This window comes from Miscanthus floridulus, chromosome 11, assembly GCF_019320115.1.
Source record: "Miscanthus floridulus cultivar M001 chromosome 11, ASM1932011v1, whole genome shotgun sequence".
Taxonomy (NCBI): Eukaryota; Viridiplantae; Streptophyta; class Magnoliopsida; order Poales; family Poaceae; genus Miscanthus; species Miscanthus floridulus.
Genome location: NC_089590.1, coordinates 81,266,752 through 81,286,384, shown reverse-complemented (window position 1 = coordinate 81,286,384; position 19,633 = coordinate 81,266,752). Strand labels below are relative to the sequence as shown.

Here is a 19,633-nt window from a genome sequence, read left to right as displayed (position 1 = left end):
CTTCGACGTACGTACTTGTCCAAACAGTAACCATACATATTGTAGTACACGATCCTTGTGCTTGAGCAGCTTTAACCGGCCAGCAGTCGCCAATTAAACCTGCTTAATTACACGCCATTGCCTGGCCAAGCAGGAGCAGGAGGTGCAAATTATCTGTGATGTGCATGTGCAGAGAAAGGCCCAGCTCGCTGGGTGTATCCAAATCAAGGGTCGGCATGCAGTGCAGTCTGCAGTCTGCAGTCTGCAGAACGTAAAAACCCAGCGCGCTCACGCGCCGGTGCCTCCTGCGTCGAAGCACAGGGCCTGTTCCTTGTACTTATCAGCCAGTGCCTCTCTGCATCCACGCTGTTTTACGGTGAAAGAGAAATACCGTAGATCGTAGCTCGCAGCTAATAAGCCAACTGAGGCTTTGTTTAGATTGCAAGTTTTTTCACTCTCTCTCCATCATATCAAATCTTTGATACATGCATGGAGTATTAAATGTAGATAAAAAAAATAATTAATTATACAGTTTAATTGTAAATTACGAGATAAATCTTTTGAACCTAGTTAGGCCATGATTGGACAATAATTGTCAAATATAAACGAAAATGCTACAGTATCAAATACTGATTCCTAACCTCAATCTAAACCAGACCCGATAAGTTCTAGCGATAAGCCGGCCAGTGCAAGGATGGTGCCATGTTGACCGCGTCACGGGTAACTAGACAGTCGAATCAAAAGCACACCACCTCGTACGTGCATGTTCTCGCCGGGAGCATGGCGCAGTGGTTCCTAATTCCGTCCTCCCCGTCATGTGGTGCGTACTAGCACTAATAAGCTAGTACAGTTACCAGCAAGTTGGCGAGCAATACACGTAACATAATGCGATTGAGACGGCCCCTGCGTATGCACGAGGAGTCCGATACCAGGCGCAGCTTTTGCCTTGTATGCATTGGTGACGGCGTCGACCCGACGAGATGGATCGGGTCAGCAGTCCGGCCGGCCGGCCGGCGACCAGGCAGCAGGCGCAGGACGTACGTCGGAGATTCTCTCCAAGTGGCTGAGCTGCCACGCACGTACGCACCCGCAGCAAGCTAATGGCCCGGCCGTGCACCGCCAATAATGCGCGCGGGCGCGGCGCGCGTCGCGACACCGCATGGCCCTGCGCTGCGCGGCGCGCCCGCCGGCCGGGCCGGGCCGCCGCGCATGGAAAGGGGAGCCCCGATGGCGTGGCGTGGCAGCCCGGACACCGGAGCCGGCGCGGTGCCGTACGCGCCGGGCGTCGGTCGATGGAGACGCTTGCAGTTGCAGAGGCAGCCGTAGGGCTCCCTCCCTACACCCTACTGTGTGCTCGCTCAGCCGCTCGCGTGCCATGCATGACGCACCGGCACGGCTCGCGCTCGGTCCCACCTCACCCGGGCTGCCACCGGTGTACACCGTGCGTATGGCCCGGCCGGCGCCCTGGGGCGCACGTACGTTCAACGCTTGGGCCCTGACAACGATGGTGTGCGCTGTGAACGGTAGCATCGCCATCACCGGAGAATCTACCAATAAGGATCAACTTTATTATACGAGAAGAATTTGCTCAGATCCTTACGGAGTTTTTGTAAGTAAAGCTGGATCTGATTCTGATTCTATATGAAATCTAATTTCGTGAGAGAAGTGATTCTATGGCTAAAAGTGATTTTGTTTGATTATTTAGCCTTTTAGTTTATTTCAGAGAACCACTTCACGGAATCAGCAAAAAACCACTTCTCTCCGAAAAACTGTTTGGCAGAGCTCCGGCTGGATTTAACAGATAATCAGCTCTGGAAGCTTTGCCAAACAGGGCCTTATTGAATGGATCCCAATTCGCCCCTTAGTTGACAGGGACTCTACCTTTTTATATAATGGAAAATAGTCCATACACACCCGATGTTTTAACTTATTACAAGTTCTAAACTAGAGACTAAGAGGGTACACAAAAGACCATTCATTATATGCAAAAAAAAAACTATATGACACTTATTTCAAGTAATTTGCACGCCTCGCGAATCTGATCTTTGCAATCATTCGAGCGATGTAATTGAGCCCAGAGCCAAAGCTAGTGTATCCCCCTAAAGACAACCCACAAAAATGTTTTTAGGTGACCATTGTCAAAAACGATTTTGTTCCTTGTGGTCAAATTGCCCAACAAAGAGAAGCATCACCAGCCAATATAAGTAATTATGTTTGTTGCCTCCCATTTTAGACCACCTATGAAACAAATGTAAACTACTTGCTTGCCACAGAAAATGGACATAATGACACTCAAAGAATAAATATTCCCCATCTTCAAGCTCTCCATCTGATTCCGATGTTCTTAACGTGTTTATTACAAACTTGCACTCCCTCAATTTCGAAATATAAAGGGTTTTGGTTTTATCCTAAGTTAAGTTCTTCGAATTTGACTAAGTCTATAAAAAAGTAAGGAAAAAGTCTACATAACCCCTTCAACTATTCATGGTGGACTACTTCACCCCTCAAACTATAAAATCGGATTTTCTACCCCTGAACTTTCCAAAACTAGTCAAATAACCCCCAGGCGGTTTTGGATGGTGGTTTTGCTATAGTGACGGTGGTTTTGCCTTTTTTCTTTTTTATTTATTTCTGCTTAATCTTTAAAAAATCATAGTAAATCATAAAAAAATCATAAAATAGAAAATCCAATTTTGTTGAACTCCACATGAGTAGGTCTACACAATGAATATATAATATGATATTCTTTAGTATAAAGTTTTTGCTGTAACTTTAGATCTATATTTTTATGTAATTAATTGGAATAATTTATAGCTGCAGCTTCTATGGTTCAATTGTGGTGAATTTTTTATGGTAGGCTAATTATTGTATGCTTGATCTATAGTAGAAATTTCATACTCATTGGATCATATATAACTTAGTTCCATTAATTTCATCATTGAATATATTTTTATAGTACATTTGTTTAATGTTAGAAATATTGTTGCAATTTACTTAAATGTGCCCAAACTAACACCGAACAAATCTAAAACAGAGCAAGGGATGAGTGGCCTAATGAGTAAGCAAACACCTTTTATGTTTTTGAGCAACGAGTAAGCAAACACCTTACCAGGCCTAAATTAGAGCAACCAACTTCACAGACCCGGCCCAACAACCGTTTCCATGGCGCGGAGAAGTAACGGAGAGGCCTTTTGGGCCCTGACGAAAGGACTGAAGGAGGCCAGGCCACGTACGGCGTACGCAGCTAGAAGCCGGCGGGCAGCAGGATAGGCTGCCGATTTCATCGTCTCCCTTGGCAAAGCTTCAGCTTCCCTTTCGCCGAACCCAACGTCAGCCATGGCCGCTCCCTCCGCCGCCCTCTCTGTCTCTGGTGAGTTCCCCCAGTCTCAGCAGCTCATATCTTGCTCAGATTGCATACGCGTGGAGGCATATTTGGTCATCTCCACTGCCCACAGTCTAAGGAATCGCTAAGAGTCCGTTTGGTTGGGCTTTTGACTTTGGCTTTTGGTCCAAAAGCTAAAAGCTCAACCAAAGGGGTTGTTTTTGGAGGCTGTTTTTTCAGAAGCAGCTGCTTTTCCGTAGTACATTTTTGAAAGCTGGTTTGATTCTGCTTTTGGCTTTTGGCTTTCTGCTTTTCGAAATTGGTGGAATAAAAAGCTATTCCATAGTTGTTTCAAGAGAGATAAAGATAGAAGGTATATTTTATACTTGTTTAACCAAACATCTTTCAGCTTTTCTACAGCTCACAGCCCACAGTAGCTTTTCCAAAGCTCATAACCCACAACAGCTTTTTTCCACAGCCACAACTCAACCAAACACACCTTAAATCGCACTCTGCTAAGGATCTAGTGGTTCAAGTAGCTATCTTGCTAGTTCTGTTTTGAAAAAAAAGTCTACTTAACCCCTCATCTATCAATCATGATCTACTTCACCCCAAACTATAAAACCGTCTATTTTACCCCCCCTGAACTTTTTAAAATCATCTATTTTATCCCCCGAGCGGTTTTCGACGGTGGTTTTGCTACAGTAACGGTGGTTTTGCTATAGCGACAGTGGTTTTGTCTTTTTCTTTTTTATTTATTTCTGGTAAATCTTTAAAAAAATCATAGTAAATCATAGAAAAATCATAAAATAGAAAATCTAATTTTGTTGGACTTCACATGAGTAGATCTACATAGTTAACATATAATATGGTATACTTTAATACAAATGTTTTGCTATACCTTTAGATTAATTAAAAAATCTAATTTTGTCTGTAATTAATTGGAATTTATCTATAACTAAGTTATACATGGTACAATGAGTACGAAATTTTTATTATAGTTCAAGCATACAATAATTAGTCTACCATAAAAATTTCACCATAATTGGACCACAGAAGCTGCAGCTATGAATTGTTCCAATTAATTACAGACAAAATTAGATTTTTCAATTAATCTAAAACTACAGCAAAAAATTTGTACTAAAGCATATCATATTATATATTCATTGTGTAGATCTACTCATGTGGAGTCCAACAAAATTAGATTTTCCATTTTATAATTTTTCTGTGATTTACTATGATTTTTTAAAGATTCACCAGAAATAAATAAAAAAGAAAAAGACAAAACCACCATCACTATAGTAAAACCACCATACTATAGCAAAACCACCGTCGAAAACCGTCCGGATGGGGTAAAATAGACAGTTTTAAAAAGTTCAGGAGATAAAATAGACGGTTTTATAGTTTGGGGGGTGAAGTAGACCATGGTTGATAGGTGGAGGGGGTTAAATAGACTTTTTCCTTCTGTTTTGTATCATAACACTCGGTTTTAAGAACAAAATCGGATACGTACCATATATAAGTCTAGGAAGTCAAATCTCATATATAGCTACAAATAAGGATAATATCAAAAGACAATGCTTAAATGCATAACGTATTAGTATAAAGAATATAACCTCAGAGTATAGACAGCGGAAAGACAACTCTGATCTTTAGGTGAACACTCCAATCCACAGGGATAACTGACTGGTTGATCATAAGCCTAATTCCTCTAAACTCTAGTAATCTGGTACCCATTCAGAATTTTCATCCAAATATTTGAAAAGTTAAGCAAGCGTGAGTACATGTCACACTCAATAAATATAGCATAGGGTTCATGAGGCTCAAAAGGCTGATATTAGTTTAACTGCGATTAGCTTTTAACGAGTCATCTTTTAGCAATTGAGCAGCAATAAGTTTATCACAAACCCATAAGCACATAATCAGGTAAATATAAATAATGAATAGTATAAACAGTAATAATTAGTCAGCATCTTCATCATCCATATCATTAGTGTTCATCATCATTAACCATTAGTGATATCTATTTCATAAGGGTTTCAAGGCCGCTCGTGACTGTGAGCACGGCTGATATACCAGTTTTATACTCTGCAGAGGTTGTACACTTTCACTGTGAGTCGTGATTTACCCTTTCGCCTGAGGCGGCCAATCTCTTGACCCACTACCAAGAAAGGTCGATAGAGTTCACTATGAAGCCTTTCAAATATTCGTCTAACAAGTTAGGGCCGCTAAGGTTTCTCCGTCAATAAGCATGAGCCCCCCTCCATGGAGTGACTAACAAAATACCAAGAAACCAAAGTGCACCCTCTTGGTAGGCCGAGATCATACAAACCGGAGCCCCTCTTGCGCTATAAAGGTAACCTCTAACAAGCTATAAAAGATTCTCATATTGAGTTAAAGCCAGAGCCATATAGCCCTCACAGTTGTACTGTAAGTCCTAGATGATCACTTACAGATAAGTTCTTAGAGAGAGAAATCTAGAGCACCATAAAATAGACCAATGCTCTAGCCCCCTTGTTCCATGTTGTTAAAAAGCATCTTTTAATGTTTATTTCATATTACATTAGTCAAGTTACAAGATCATGGTTGTAGTTGAGCACTAGCCAAGCTACCTAATACATATCCCAAAGGAGTCAAGGTACAAGTACAAAATACTAGAAAATTCTTAGTCGTAGTCAAGGTAGACACATGCAATATGAATTAAGTGATTAAAGGTATATATGACAACAAAAAAGATCCCATGGTTTAATCTTCAATGTTCTTCTTCTTCTTGATCACCATGTATATCTCACCGACTAGACGTAATCATAAAGTATCACACAAGCATCCATATAATCATACATGAAGCAAACAATAGATCCAAATTAGAACAGTACACTAACACATGAAATCAAGATGAAAAGTTTATAAAACGAATCTATGTCTCGTTACGAACACACAGACATGAAGAGCACGCTAATCGGAGCTACGATTGAAAAGATACAACTACCGAAAGATTTACTTTATACACGAAAAAGAAAATTATAGGCTTTATTTATTTTAACTATATATAAGCTTATATAAATTGAATTGAATCAAATTTAGATTTGAATTATAAAACTAAAGTAAAACAAATCATATTTTATTTATAAAATCCAGTTGCATAATTATTAATCAAGATATGATTTAAACTATGAAATTTTAGAAATAGTAATATGATAAACATTGTTCCTAACATGTAGATCTCATTGCTATGAATCTAGCACAACTTGAACGGGCTAAAACGGAGTTAAAACGTAGAAGATATGATTTAAACAAGATTTCCTTTATTAAAATAATAGATTAAATCTAACCTCAAATTTTAAAAGTTGAAAACATACTTAACAGTAGTATGAACATGTAGATTATGAAATTATGAACCTAACGCAAGTTGAACGGGTCAAATCGGAGTTAAAACGAAGAAATTATGGCTAAAACAAAATCAGTGGCAAATTTATAAATAAGTGAAAACGCATTTTAGATCTAAACCGACGAAACTACGCTTTCCAAAGAAGAAAATGTAATATGTCATTACGCTTTGGACCGTGGGTTCTATTATTGAAAAGTACAGGGACTCTTTAGCAAAATCGGCTGGTGAAGAGGTAACAAGCAATATCGGCCGTTGGATCTTCACTGATCGGCTCACATTAGAACAGAGAGGGAAATTAGAAAAAAATGGTCGGAACAGTTGATGCGGCGGTGATTTGGCCGGTGTTGGCCGATTGCTCGCCGGAGCTATGGGACAAAGCGTCTAGGGGCTCTAATTCGACTCGACTTTGGCACAGGGAGATGGATAGGAACATGATGAACTCGACTATGCGACTTGCAGCGGCTATTGCAGAGCAGAGAAGGCGGGCGACGGGCTATGGCGGCGGCGGAGCATCGGCAACATGGCGTAGGTCATAACAGAAGGGGACAGAGGGAATTTAAGAGTTATGCGAGTTTGGGAACTTAACTAGAAGCTCTATGATGTTCTTACTATAACGGAGGAGAGTCTAAACGGCTCGGCGACGATGGCTCCACGCGGCGGGATCCAGGTGGCGATGCTTGGCTAGCTTGGAGCGAGGTGGTGCGAGATAGGGCACGGGGATAGGCGGCACGGCATGGGATCACTATTTATGGGGCTGGCGTGGCTTGGGGCGCACGCTAGAGTAAGGATGGGGCGAAGACGGACTGCTCGGTGAAGTCCGAGCTGGCTACGCGAGGTAGAAGATGAGCCTGACGAGGCGGATCCACCGGTCAGTGAGAGCGGGTGTGGGCCAGGGCTAGCAGCCAGAGAGGGGATGCGCGCGGGCACTGCTGCAGCTGAACTGGGCTGTGGCTACGGCCTTTGGTAGGGAGAGGAAACTGGGCCAGCCCAAGAGCGGGCGCGCTGCAAGCAGGGAAACAGCCAGCTGGGCCGAGCGGAGAAGCGGGCCGCACGGGAGGAAGAGAGAGGAGTACTTGGACTGGCTCGAGAAGGGCCTAAGGGAGAAGGAAAGAGCAGGCCAAGCAGACCAGCTGGGCCAGATTGGAGAGAAAAAGATTTTTTTTCCTTTTTTTATTTTGTTTTTCTATTTCCAAACCACATTCAAATATGAACCAAATGCAACGTCAAATAAAGTTTTGAATATACTTTTCAACTCAAATAAAATGAACAATTTTAGTAAGTTTTCAAACATAAATTTCCATAATTCTTTTATTTTAAAATTTTCTTTTCTTTTATTTCAAAGCCATTTTTTTGATTTCATTTGCAAAAAGAAATTTAAACCATTTTGAATTTCCAGTCAAACCACTCAACCAAATAAATCAAATGCAATAGCATGTATGCTCAAACATGTTGCTACCTTATGAAGAATTTTAATTTAATATTTTTTTCTATGTTTTAATGAGCACAAAAATCGAAAATTAAATCTTTTAACCCTATTTCAAAAAGAGCAATTTTTAGGGTGTTACAATTCTACCCCCTTAAGATGAATCTCATCCTCGAGATTCGGAAGATAGTGATAAAAGGGATATTGATACTCTGCCTTTATTCGATCCTCATTTTTTCCAAGTTATATCTTTCATTAAGAGCCATTCTAAGATCCTGGTTGGCTAATCTGAATAAGCATGATCATCTCTCGTATTGAGACCCTCCAATGGTGTTTGCTCCTTTACACTGACATCTAAAAACTCACAGTCCACTTTACTATCCTCACAGGATGCACCTTCTAATAGGTCATTCTTGTATTCCTCAGGTGTAGGTTGAATACCTTCATACTCAATTCATTCTCCTGATGGTGTGGTTAGAAGCACCGAACGCTAGGCATACTTAATCACTCCTTTACAAGCAGATAACCATCTATTTCCAAGGATAACATCAATGTCCATTAACTCCAAGACTATAAGATTTGCCTCGAAGTTCTTCCCTTTTATGTTAAGACTAACTTTTGGGCATAAGCGATTTGCCTTCTTTTCTCCTCCTAGAGAGTTAACTATTAGGGGTTTCCTCATCGAAAGCATAGTTATCTTATATTCTTCCACATATTCCCTAGAGATGAATGAATGTGATGCACTGGGGTCAAATAACACCATAGCAGTGTCTGAGCTCACTGCGATCAAACCATAAACAACCTCCTTAGCTCCATGAGTGCTAATCAGATCCACATTGTTCAGCCAGCCTTGAATGTAGTTTCACTTTAACTTATTGCCTTGCACATGCTCCTTATGGATGTTCTGTTCTGACTCCTGCTGCTGTTGATTCTGGCTTTGATTATTCTCAGCACACTTCTTAAAACAATCGTTCTTATAGTGTTCCATCTCACCACAATCATAACCTTCCTTACTAGTAGAAATATTTGTCGTTATCAAGGTGATAGTGGGAGATGATAGACATGGCTCTTGAGAACTAAAATGCTACACTTCATTATTAGGTTGATGATACTGATCTTGATCATTACTTTCAAGCAGATTCATAGGGTGTGACTGATATTCTGGTTGTGTAGCGAAATGGAGACGAGTATTTCTTAACTGGCATTGAAGATCATGTTTTCTCTTCTTCTCTTCCATCTCTCGATACTTGTTCTCAATTACAATTGCTCTATCCACCAATGTTTGATAGTCAGCATATACCACTGTCATCAGCTGTAGTTGCAAACCATCATTCAACCCTTTCAAAAAGCGTTTTTGCTTTTTTAGCATCACTATCCACCTCTTTTGGAGCATAACATGACAATTGAGTGAACCGATTATGATACTCACACACTAACATAGATCCTTGTTTCAAGTTGAGGAACTCTTCTTGCTTAAGTTCTACCTCACCTAACGGGACATGGTAGGACCTAAAATTCTCCTTGAATTTCTGCCAGGTGATAGCAGGAGCATTATCAGGACGCCCATACTCAAATGACTACCACCAATCCTAGGTAGTTCCTTGCAGTTGACCGAAAGCATAAATCACCTTTTCAAGGTCATCACACTGAGCTATGTCCAATTGTCGCTCCATAGCTCTAAGCTAGTCATCAGCTTCTAGTGGTTTGCTTGTATGAGAGAATGTCGGTGGATGTCCCTTCATAAACTCACTATGCTTATTAGTAGGTGGTGCTTGATGCGGGTTATTCAACACACTTTGAGCAATGGTCTGTAATAACTGAGTCTGCGTCATCAAAGCTTGCTCTATAGATGGGAAATTGGATGACAATGGATTAGAATTGGCAGGATTCCTTTCAGTACCTTGTGAAGCACTTCTCCTAGTAACAACCATCTGTTTTCAACATGTATGAATTAGAACTCAGTCGTTCATAACATCCTTAATTGTAGCTTCAAAAGATGCCAAGATAGGATTGATGGCAATTGAGACAAGAGAACACCAAACCCTAGAGATAACTAATACTTCCAAACAAAACGCTAGAATGTAAGAAACTTCATCTTACAAATCCTTCAACTTGGCTACCCCCCTTAAGAAAAGATCAACTAGGGGACACCAAAAAGGGTAGCTTGCACCATCTTCCAGATGATCTAACTAGTATCAAGACGTTCTGACACCCCAATGATATTCTTGTGTATGGGCAAGAGCAAGAAATCTGAAATTCCTCGCGAGATGAAAAACAGCAGCGTGGTAAAACAATTGTAACTCTCATTCCGTTAATCCAATGAAGTTGTATCTTACACCGTTGGAAATCTTATAAAATTATCCATGACTTTCTTATAGAACACTTTTCCAAATTCTGTAGTTAACTTGGTCAAAAACGGTACACAACAGAAACTACTCTAGATTTCAGACAGCACGGTTGCATCGTCTTGTGTTTTTCATATCTCCGTAATAAAAATAGCTATCAGGCTAATTCTTGTTCTCAAAGAAAGATATTGAAGTCTACTATTGTCCAGAATTTCCTCATGATTTTTTGATCATCCAAGATTAGAGATATAAGCCAAAGAGTGCAGACTGCTCTGAAAAGACATGATAGGGGAAACAGAAGAAAACCATAACCTAACTATTTATTTCACTAATCCTATTACCTTAGGCCTATGAACTAAATGAAATTGTGGGAACACCCAACAAGATCATTGCAATCATTACAAAGATCCAAAACAAGCACAAACATAATGACAAATCAACAAACAATAAAGGTGCACAACTCAATCATTGACTCAACTTGCGATCCTATCGTCCTCGTTGTACTAGGGGTAACAATCCTAAGACTCATCTTCAGATTACGCAAGAAGGTGGTGAGGGATAGTTCTAAAAGCATATCAAACCAAGGAGTGAAGATGGGAACAAAAGCTTAAAACAAGCATCAAGGAGGAGTTAAATATCAAGAATAGATATATAGTAGAGAAGAAAATATCAAGATTTATAGAACAAGGATTTTGTAGCAATTTCAAAACCTTAAGATGGCTAATTTCTAACTAAGCTTGTGTCCTATAGTCAGTATTGCTCTGATACCACTTTGTAACACCCAGTTTTAAGAATAAAACCAGATACGCATCATATATGAGCCTAGGAAGTCAAATCTCATATATAGCTACAAATAAGGGTAATATCAAAAGACAATGCTTAAATACATAATGTATTAGTATGAAGAGTATAACCTTAGAGTATAGACAGCGGAAAGACAACTCCGATCTTTAGGTGAAGACTCCAATCCACAGGGACAACTGACTAGTTGATTACAAGCCTAATTCCTCCAAACTCTAGTAATCTGGTACTCATCTAGGATTTTCATCCAAATATTTGAAAAGTAAAGCAAGCATAAGTATATGTCGTACTCAACAAATATAACATGGGGTTCATGAGGCTCAAAAGGCTGATACTGAATTAACTACGATTAGCTTTTAATGAGTCATCTTTTAGCAATTGAGCAGCAACAAGTTTATGATAAGCCCATAAACATATGATCAGGTAAACATGAATAATGAATAGCATAAACAGTAATAATTAGTGAGCATCTTCATCATCCATATTGAAAGCATATAGGCTCTTAGTTGGGTTTCAGTGATTAATGACAATACGTGATTACTATGACTAACATGTGTTTTGTAGAGGTAATTAAGTTAGGTCATGATAATGGAGATCGATTGGGCTATCATGGTGGTCATGCCCCTACGATGAAAATCGTTTTAGTTTTCAAAGGATAGACAACAAGGTTAAGGATGAACTAATTCTAAGTATCAATTGAAGTGAAAGAGACACTTAGAGTAGTTTAGGACTTTATTTTTCCTTTGGTCATACTATTAAGGGGGGTATGGACGGGTAGCTTGACCTAGGTGAGTCTAGTGAGTTAGGTGTGGTGCACACTTGCTAAATCTAGCACTAAGTAGCTCCTAAGAAGCCCTTAGATCTATTGAAGCAAACTTCATTCACATATGATCGAGAGTTGGAAGTGAATGGATGGTCAAATACTGACCGGACACTAGCTCTGGGGTGACCAGATGATGGCGCAGAGTTCGATCAGTTCATTTGATCAAGGTAAAATCGTCTAGTGTGATCAGACGCTGAGAGATGAAGTGACCGGATGCTGAGTCCCAACATCTGGTCGACTCTAGTAAGGTTTCAGAGAGGGAAAATCATGACCAGACATGTTCGGTCAGTGTTGACCGAACGCTGTCCAGTGTCTGGTCACATCTTAAACACTAGAGTTTAGGAAGAACTGACCGGAGCGTCCGATCACCCCGCAGAAGCACATAACGGTTCGTTTTTTAGCCATGGTTATAAATACTTTATCCATTCGTGTGTGGGGGTATTTTTGCTCATTCCAACAGCTGAGAAACACCTTTGTGAGTGCCAAGAAGAGCAAGGTCCTAATGAGGTGATTGAGATTTAAGAATCCCGAAGAGAGCCCTCATTAGTGAGATCAAGAGTAGCAAAGTGTGCATCCACCCTTCTCATTAGGCTTGTCATGGTCAAGTGAGAGTTTGTGCTTGTTACTCTTGGTGATCGCCATCACCTAGATGGCTTGGTGGTGATTGGAAGCTTGGTGATCATCCGACGGAGCTTATGGATGACCCAACTCAAGTTGTGAGCGGTTATGGGTGATTCACCATGACATAGTGTCAAAGAATCAACCCATAGAGAGCACTTGATCCTTGCGTGGATCAAGGGAGAGCTACACCCTTGCGCGAGTGCTCCAACGAGGACTAGTGGGGAGTGGCGACTCTCCAATACCTCGGTAAAACATCATCGCGTTCCTCCTTCTCTCTGTACTTTGAGCAATTCAATTCTTGTCATTTACATTCATAGAATTGCCATGCTAGAGTAGGATTAGAACATAGTTTGCTAACTTTTGTGCGTTAGATCAATAAAAACACTGTCTAGGCATAAGGGGTTAATTGGGCTAACCATAGGACTTAATTATTGAAAGAAATTTAGAATTAGCCCAATTCACCCCCCCCTCTTGGGCATCTTGATCCTTTCACATATCATTAGTGATCATCTATTCCGTAAGGGTTCCAAGGCCGCTCATGACCATGAGCACGACTGATATACCAGTTTTACACTCTACAGAGGTTGTACACTTTCACTGTGAGTCGTGATTTACCCTTTTGCCTGAGGCGGCCAACCTCTTGACCCACTACTAAGAAAGGTCGATAGGGTTCACTATGAAGCCTTTCAAAGATTCGTCTAACAAGTTAGGGCCGCTAAGGTTTCCCCATCAATAAGCATGAGCCCCCCACCAAGGAGTGACTAACAAAATACCAAGAAACCAAAGTACACCCTCTTGACAGGCCGAGATCATACAAACTCTTGCGTCATAAAGGTAACCTCTAATAAGCTAGAAAAAGTCCTCATACTGAGCTAAAGCCAAAGCCATATAGCCTTCACAGCTGTACTGTAAGTTCCGGATGATCACTTATAGATAAGTTCTTAGGAAGAGAAATCTAGAGCACTATAAAATAGCCCAATGCTCTAGCCCCTTTGTTCCATGTTGCTAAAAAGCATCTTTTCATGTTTATTGCATATTACATTAGTCAAGTTATAAGATCATGGTTGTAGTTGAGCACTAGCCAAGCTACCCAATGCATATCCCAAAGGAGTCAAGGTATAAGTACAAAATACTAGCAAATCCTTAGTGGCAGTCAAGGTAGACACATGCAATATGAATTAAGTGATTAAAGGTGTATAGAACAACAAGGAAGATCCCATGCTATACTTGCCTTAAACACCGATCCTTTGGTAAGCTTTAATCTTCAACGTTCTTCTTCTTCTTTTTGATCACCACGTATATCTCATCGACTGGACGTAATCATAAAGCACCACATAAGCATCCATACAATCATACACGAAGCAAACAATAGATCTAAATTAGAACAGTACACCAAACATTAAATCAAGATAAAAAGTTTGTAAAACGAATCTACGTCTCGTTACGAACACACAGACGTGAAGAGCACGCTAATCGAAGCTACGATTGAAAAGATACAACTACCGAAAGATTTACTTTATACGCGAAAAAGAAAACTATAGGCTTCATTTATTTTAACTATATAGAAGCTTATATAAATTGAATTGAATCAAATTTAGATTCGAATTATAAAACTAAAGTAAAATAAATCATATTTTATTTATAAAATCCAGTTGCATAATTATTAATCAAGATATGATTTAAACCATAAAATTTTAGAAATAGTAATATGATAAACACTGTTTCTAACACGTAGATCTCGTTGCTATGAATCTAGCACAACTTGAACGGGCTAAAACATAGTTAAAACGTAGAAGATATGATTTAAACAAGATTTCCTTTATTAAAATAATAGATTAAATCTAACCTCGAATTTTAAAAGTTGAAAACATACTTAATAGTAGTATGAACATGTAGATTATAAAATTACGAACCTAACGCAAGTTGAACGGGTCAAATCGGAGTTAAAACGGAGAAATTATGGCTAAAACAAAATCAGTGGCAAATCTGTAAATAAGTAAAAACGTACTTTGGATCTAAACCGACGAAACTACGCTTTCCAAAGAAGAAAACATAATCTGTGATTACGCTTTGGACCGCGGGTTCTATTATTGAAAAGTGCAGGGACTCTTTAGCAAAATCGGTTGACGAAGAGGTATCAAGCAATATCGGTCATTGGATCTTCACTGATCGGCTCAGATTAGAACAGAGAGGGGAATTGGGAAAAAATGGCCGGAACAGATGATGCGGCGGTGATTTGGCTGGCGTTGGCCGATTGCTCGCTGGAGCTATGGGACAAAGCGTCTAGGGGCTCTAATTTGACTCGGCTTTGGCACATAGAGATGGATAGGAACATGGCGAACTCGACTATACGACTTGCAGCGGCTATTGCAGAGCAGAGAAGGCGGGCGTTGGGCTATGGCGGCGGCAGAGCATCGACAACATGGCGTAGGCCATAACAGAAGGGGACAGAGGGAATTTAAGAGTTCTGCGAGTTCGGGAACTTAACTAGAAGCTCTAGGATGTTCTTACTGTAACGGAGGAGCGTCTACATGGCTCGACGACGATGGTTCCACGCGGCGGGATCCAGGCGGTGACGCTTGGCTAGCTTGGAGCAAGGCGGTGCGAGATAGGGCACGAGGATAGGTGGCACGGCATGGGGATCACTATTTATGGGGCTGGCACGGCTTGGGGCGCACGCTAGAGCAAGGACGGGGCAAAGACGGACTGCTCGGTGAAGTCCGAGCTGGCTACGCGAGGTAGAAGATGAGCCTGACGAGGCGGATCCACCGGTCAGTGAGAGCGGGTGTGGGCCAGGGCTAGCAACCAGAGAGGGGATGCGCGCGGGCGCTGCTGCTGCTGAACTGGGCTACGGCTGCGGCCTTCGGTAGGGAGAGGAAACTGGGCCGGCCCAAGAGCGGGCGCGCTGCAAGCAGGAAATGGCCAACTGGGCCAAGCGGAGAAGCGGGCCGCGTGGGAGGAAGAGAGAGGAGTACTTGGGCTGGCTCGAGAAGGGTATGAGGGAGAAGGAAAGAGCAGGCCAAGCAGACCGGCGGGGCCAGAATGGAGAGAAAAAGATTTTTTTATTTTTTTATTTTGTTTTTCTATTTCCAAACCACGTTCAAATATGAACCAAATGCAACGTCAAATAAAGTTTTGAATATACTTTTTAACTCAAATAAGATGAACAATTTTAGTAAGTTTTCAAACATAAATTTCCATAATTCTTTTATTTTCAAATTTTATTTTCTTTTATTTCAAAGCTATTTTTTATTTCATTTGCAAAAAGAAATTTAAACCATTTTGAATTTCCAGTCAAACCACTCAACCAAATAAATCAAATGCAATGGCATTTATGCTCAAACTTGTTGCTACCTTATGATGAATTTTAATTTAATGATTTTTTTTATTTTCTATGTTTTAATGAGCATAAAAATCCAAAATTAAATCTTTTAACCATATTTCAAAAAGAGCAATTTTTAGGGTGTTACATGTATTTTATCGACCGTCCTCACTGGTGAGGAACAGATGCACAGCGAAAAAGTATTGTGAAGGGGGGAGGGAGTCAGGGAGGGAAAGGGGTGGGGGGATTTTTCTTTCGTGGTCTGTTAAGAAATTAAGTGCAATTGATTGAAGCGTGTGCTACTCGGGCCTGTTTGGATACAAGGCTAATTGCTAGCTAGCTAAAAGTTAACCAAAATTAGCTCTAGTGTATCCAAATAGGAGGGCTAATAAGTGGACTATTTTTTTAGTCAAGTATTTAACTAGTTGTTAGCCAACTTACTAGCCAACCTAATTTGAGCTAATTTTTTAGCCCCAACTAGTACCTACTAGCCATGTGTATCCAGGCCCTAAAGTGCCAAAATATGTTATATATAGAAGGTTAGCGAATCGCTATTTGTTTTTGGGGAACTTTCTAGAAAACTATCAGTGTAAGTAATATGAAGTGATAATTTGACCCATTCTGAACGAAATAATTCAAGATGTTGTGTTTGTTTGCTTAGCGACAAGGTGGAGCTTGTTGCTAGATATTGGTTTGTGAGTTGTATTGAATCCGTGGTGCATTTGTTGCATGCTCTTATTGTCTTTAACTTTTCATTCCTTTTGTTGTGTTTTGTCCAAGGTACGGCGCATACAAATACATTCGTCTGCAGGAACAACAAGCTAAAGTCAAACAGAAATCGTTTACATCTTGCAGTTCCTTCAAGTTCTGAGAATACAAATTATTGTAGAAAGTTAACCATCTGCAGAGCACAGAGGTTGTGTTTTTAATCCATGGCATTTTTCTCTTCATATATGCTTGTAGACAGAATGTAGGCATAAGCACAGAGGCGACAGAGTTACCCTTAATTTCCGTCTTTAGATACAACATTTTGTGTTACAGTGTTACAGTGTGCACAAGAGTTCCCAATCCAGTTATCTTTTTTTTAGCTGGAATTAAGCCTGGTCTGTTTAGATTTGATGGCTTTAAGTGTTCATTTCCATCTACTCGCACAACAATCGAACATTATTTGATCACAGTGCCCAGTTCAGTTGTCTTTTAAGCTGAAACTACATGTGAGTTGATTTCAAGTGTGACTATCAATGCTCAATTTTTACTCTAGTCACATTTCAATTGAACGCCAACTAGCAATTGAAGTTTCATTCTAATTGAACAGTTCATGACAGGCTAAAATGTAAGCAATCTTGAAGATAGCTAGCTTGGATCCTGGTATAACATTAGAACATCTTGAATTGGTTCAACATTCACTTTCAACTAGGTCTGATTAATTACTTTGTAACATTTTGGCAGAAGTATTGAAAGCATCTTCCTGTATGACCTTTTCCCTCCTTTTCACTTTGTCTTTAGATCAGGTCCATCCAAATCCACATATAGTGTGCAATACATTTTCAGCTTCATGCTTATACTATTTGTGGAACTATCCTGTTATACAGTGAAGATTCTAAAGGTGGGGGAGGATTTTTGGCTGGGTTTCTTATAGGGGGAGCAATCTTTGGAACACTTGGATATGTCTTTGCTCCTCTGGTATTACCCAATCTTCAAGTATTTTTCACTGGTGCATGTACAGAAAATCCCTGTAAAAGATGCCTGTAGAATCACCATATTTGCTTAGCAATGCTCGAAGTAGCCAACAGAAACCTATAATGCAATGTCTTCCTGAAGGCAGAAAGAAAGTTTCTCAATTTCTGATCTCGACAAACTCAAATATATGCTTCTAATTCACCATGGCAGATTTGTAACTAAAATATTGTGCATATGAGCTACTTACTAATAGTTGATAACTGACGAAAGAAATATCTGTGTTGGTCTACACTAATCTTGCTCTAGATGCTATTTTTTCCAGATTTTCTTGTCATATAACTAGTAATTTGAAAAGTGGTTGCTAACTGCTCAACATACTTGAGCAGATCAGCAGAACATTGGGTTCTTTGTTGGATGAAAATGGACAAGATAGCGAATCTGATGAAACTGGCCTCCAGAGGGTGCCAAGACGGCAGGGTCAATATTATGATGAAGGTTTAGAGGTATGGACCCAAATGTACTTACTTTTTTTTGTTTGACAGGTAAGTTTGATAGCTAATATGCTGAGTGCATCCAGAAAACTCGTCAAACTCTGGGCGACAAGATAAGCCAACTGAACTTGGCGATTGACAAAGCTGCCTCGCGGTTGAAACGCGTCACTGGCAACGGGGAAAATGAGGCTCTGAAAGACAAAACAGAAGTAGAACCATCCTAAGAACTTGTACCTTTTCAGTTTTCTATTATCTGAACTTCTATTTATATAATTCAACTCCCTGAACACATAGTATTTGAGTTATGATTTTTGCTCCGAGTCTCAACTCTACACAATAATTTACAAGTTGCTCATTTGATTAAAAAACAACTGCTCAGTAAATTCTGCAGTTCTGTTGTAAATATTTTCGTGTGGGATTCTGTTAGAAATCAAATCGATTTAAAGGGATGCATGTATATTTTAAAACTTTTGATGTCAACTAATTGGATACTCATTCAAATGAACTTGCAGATTGGGATTTCCTCATTGAGTGATGATGAGCATGTGGTGGAAAACTTGAACGAACATGGTTTTGTGCAAGGTGAAAGTGCTACATGATCATCATCCAGAAAAAAAAGGTGCAGCAATAAGGTTGCAGTTTCATCAGGTGAGACGGAATGCACCGTTAGAATTTTCAAAATTTGCTGAGTTTCAGATCAAGAAGTGTTAAGATAAGGCATGGACTTTTTTTTTTACTTAAGTCCAGGGAAAAAGTCTGCATGCAAACTGGAGAGATGAAGCTGGATGGTATCTTTAACCAATTGTAGCAAGGAAACGAATCGCATTAGCAACTAGTATCTTTTTCTACTAGTGCGATTTTCTTTAAAATTTTTAGCCGTCGTGTTGAAGTCGTAGTTCTGTGATAAGCAGAGGAATCAAAGGACTTGTATGGATTAGCTTGATGCAGTCAATGTACTTTCAATTTGTTTGCTAACGCTAAACGCTTCGTGATTCCAGATGTCTATCGCCTTGCAGCTTCGTGTTGTGTCTTGTGTGGTGCCCTATTTGGCCCGAAATGAGTTTGAGGGTGCAGAGTCAGGAGGGTGCTAGAGATTTTTTTTTTCTCGAATACGCAAAATTTTGCTTGCGTATCATTGTATTAAGAAGAAAGTTTAAACATACAGACGGCGCGCTTCTATCGAGCGCCAAAGGAGGTCGACCTAAAACAACATGGTGCTAGAGATTAGAGAATACTACTGAAACTCCTCCTGAAAAATTGTCAAATAACAGTTTCGTTTACATCATCAATTCATCATACGTATCGAAACTGACTTGTTAGTTTTTTCCATGAAATGAAATATCCAGCTACCATCGAGGTTCCTGAAAACTTAAGACAAAATAGGAGGTTACTTGAGTCACGAAGGGTGTGCCGCCATGACACCACGAAGTGAAATTGA

The 19,633-nt window shown here is 40.1% G+C and overlaps 1 protein-coding gene across 1 annotated transcript; it reads left to right on the top strand.

Moving 5' to 3' along the window:
- The first annotated feature begins 3,212 nt into the window (after nucleotides 1–3,212).
- Nucleotides 3,213–18,419, top strand: LOC136492292 (uncharacterized). The gene is made up of 5 exons (XM_066488361.1): nucleotides 3,213–3,349; nucleotides 16,805–16,940; nucleotides 17,617–17,707; nucleotides 18,091–18,207; nucleotides 18,282–18,419. Exons 1-5 carry the CDS (start codon nucleotides 3,316–3,318, stop codon nucleotides 18,417–18,419), a joined length of 516 nt encoding a protein of 171 aa, XP_066344458.1. The 5' UTR covers nucleotides 3,213–3,315.
- Nucleotides 18,420–19,633: the final 1,214 nt, after the last annotated feature.

Coding starts and splice junctions, on each gene's coding strand:
- LOC136492292 (XM_066488361.1), top strand. CDS start 3,316: ATGGCCGCTCCCTCCGCCGCCCTCTCTGTCTCTG. Junction 3,350..16,804: donor CGCCGCCCTCTCTGTCTCTG/GTGAGTTCCCCC, acceptor GTTTTGTCCAAG/GTACGGCGCATACAAATACA. Junction 18,208..18,281: donor ATTATGATGAAGGTTTAGAG/GTATGGACCCAA, acceptor GAGTGCATCCAG/AAAACTCGTCAAACTCTGGG.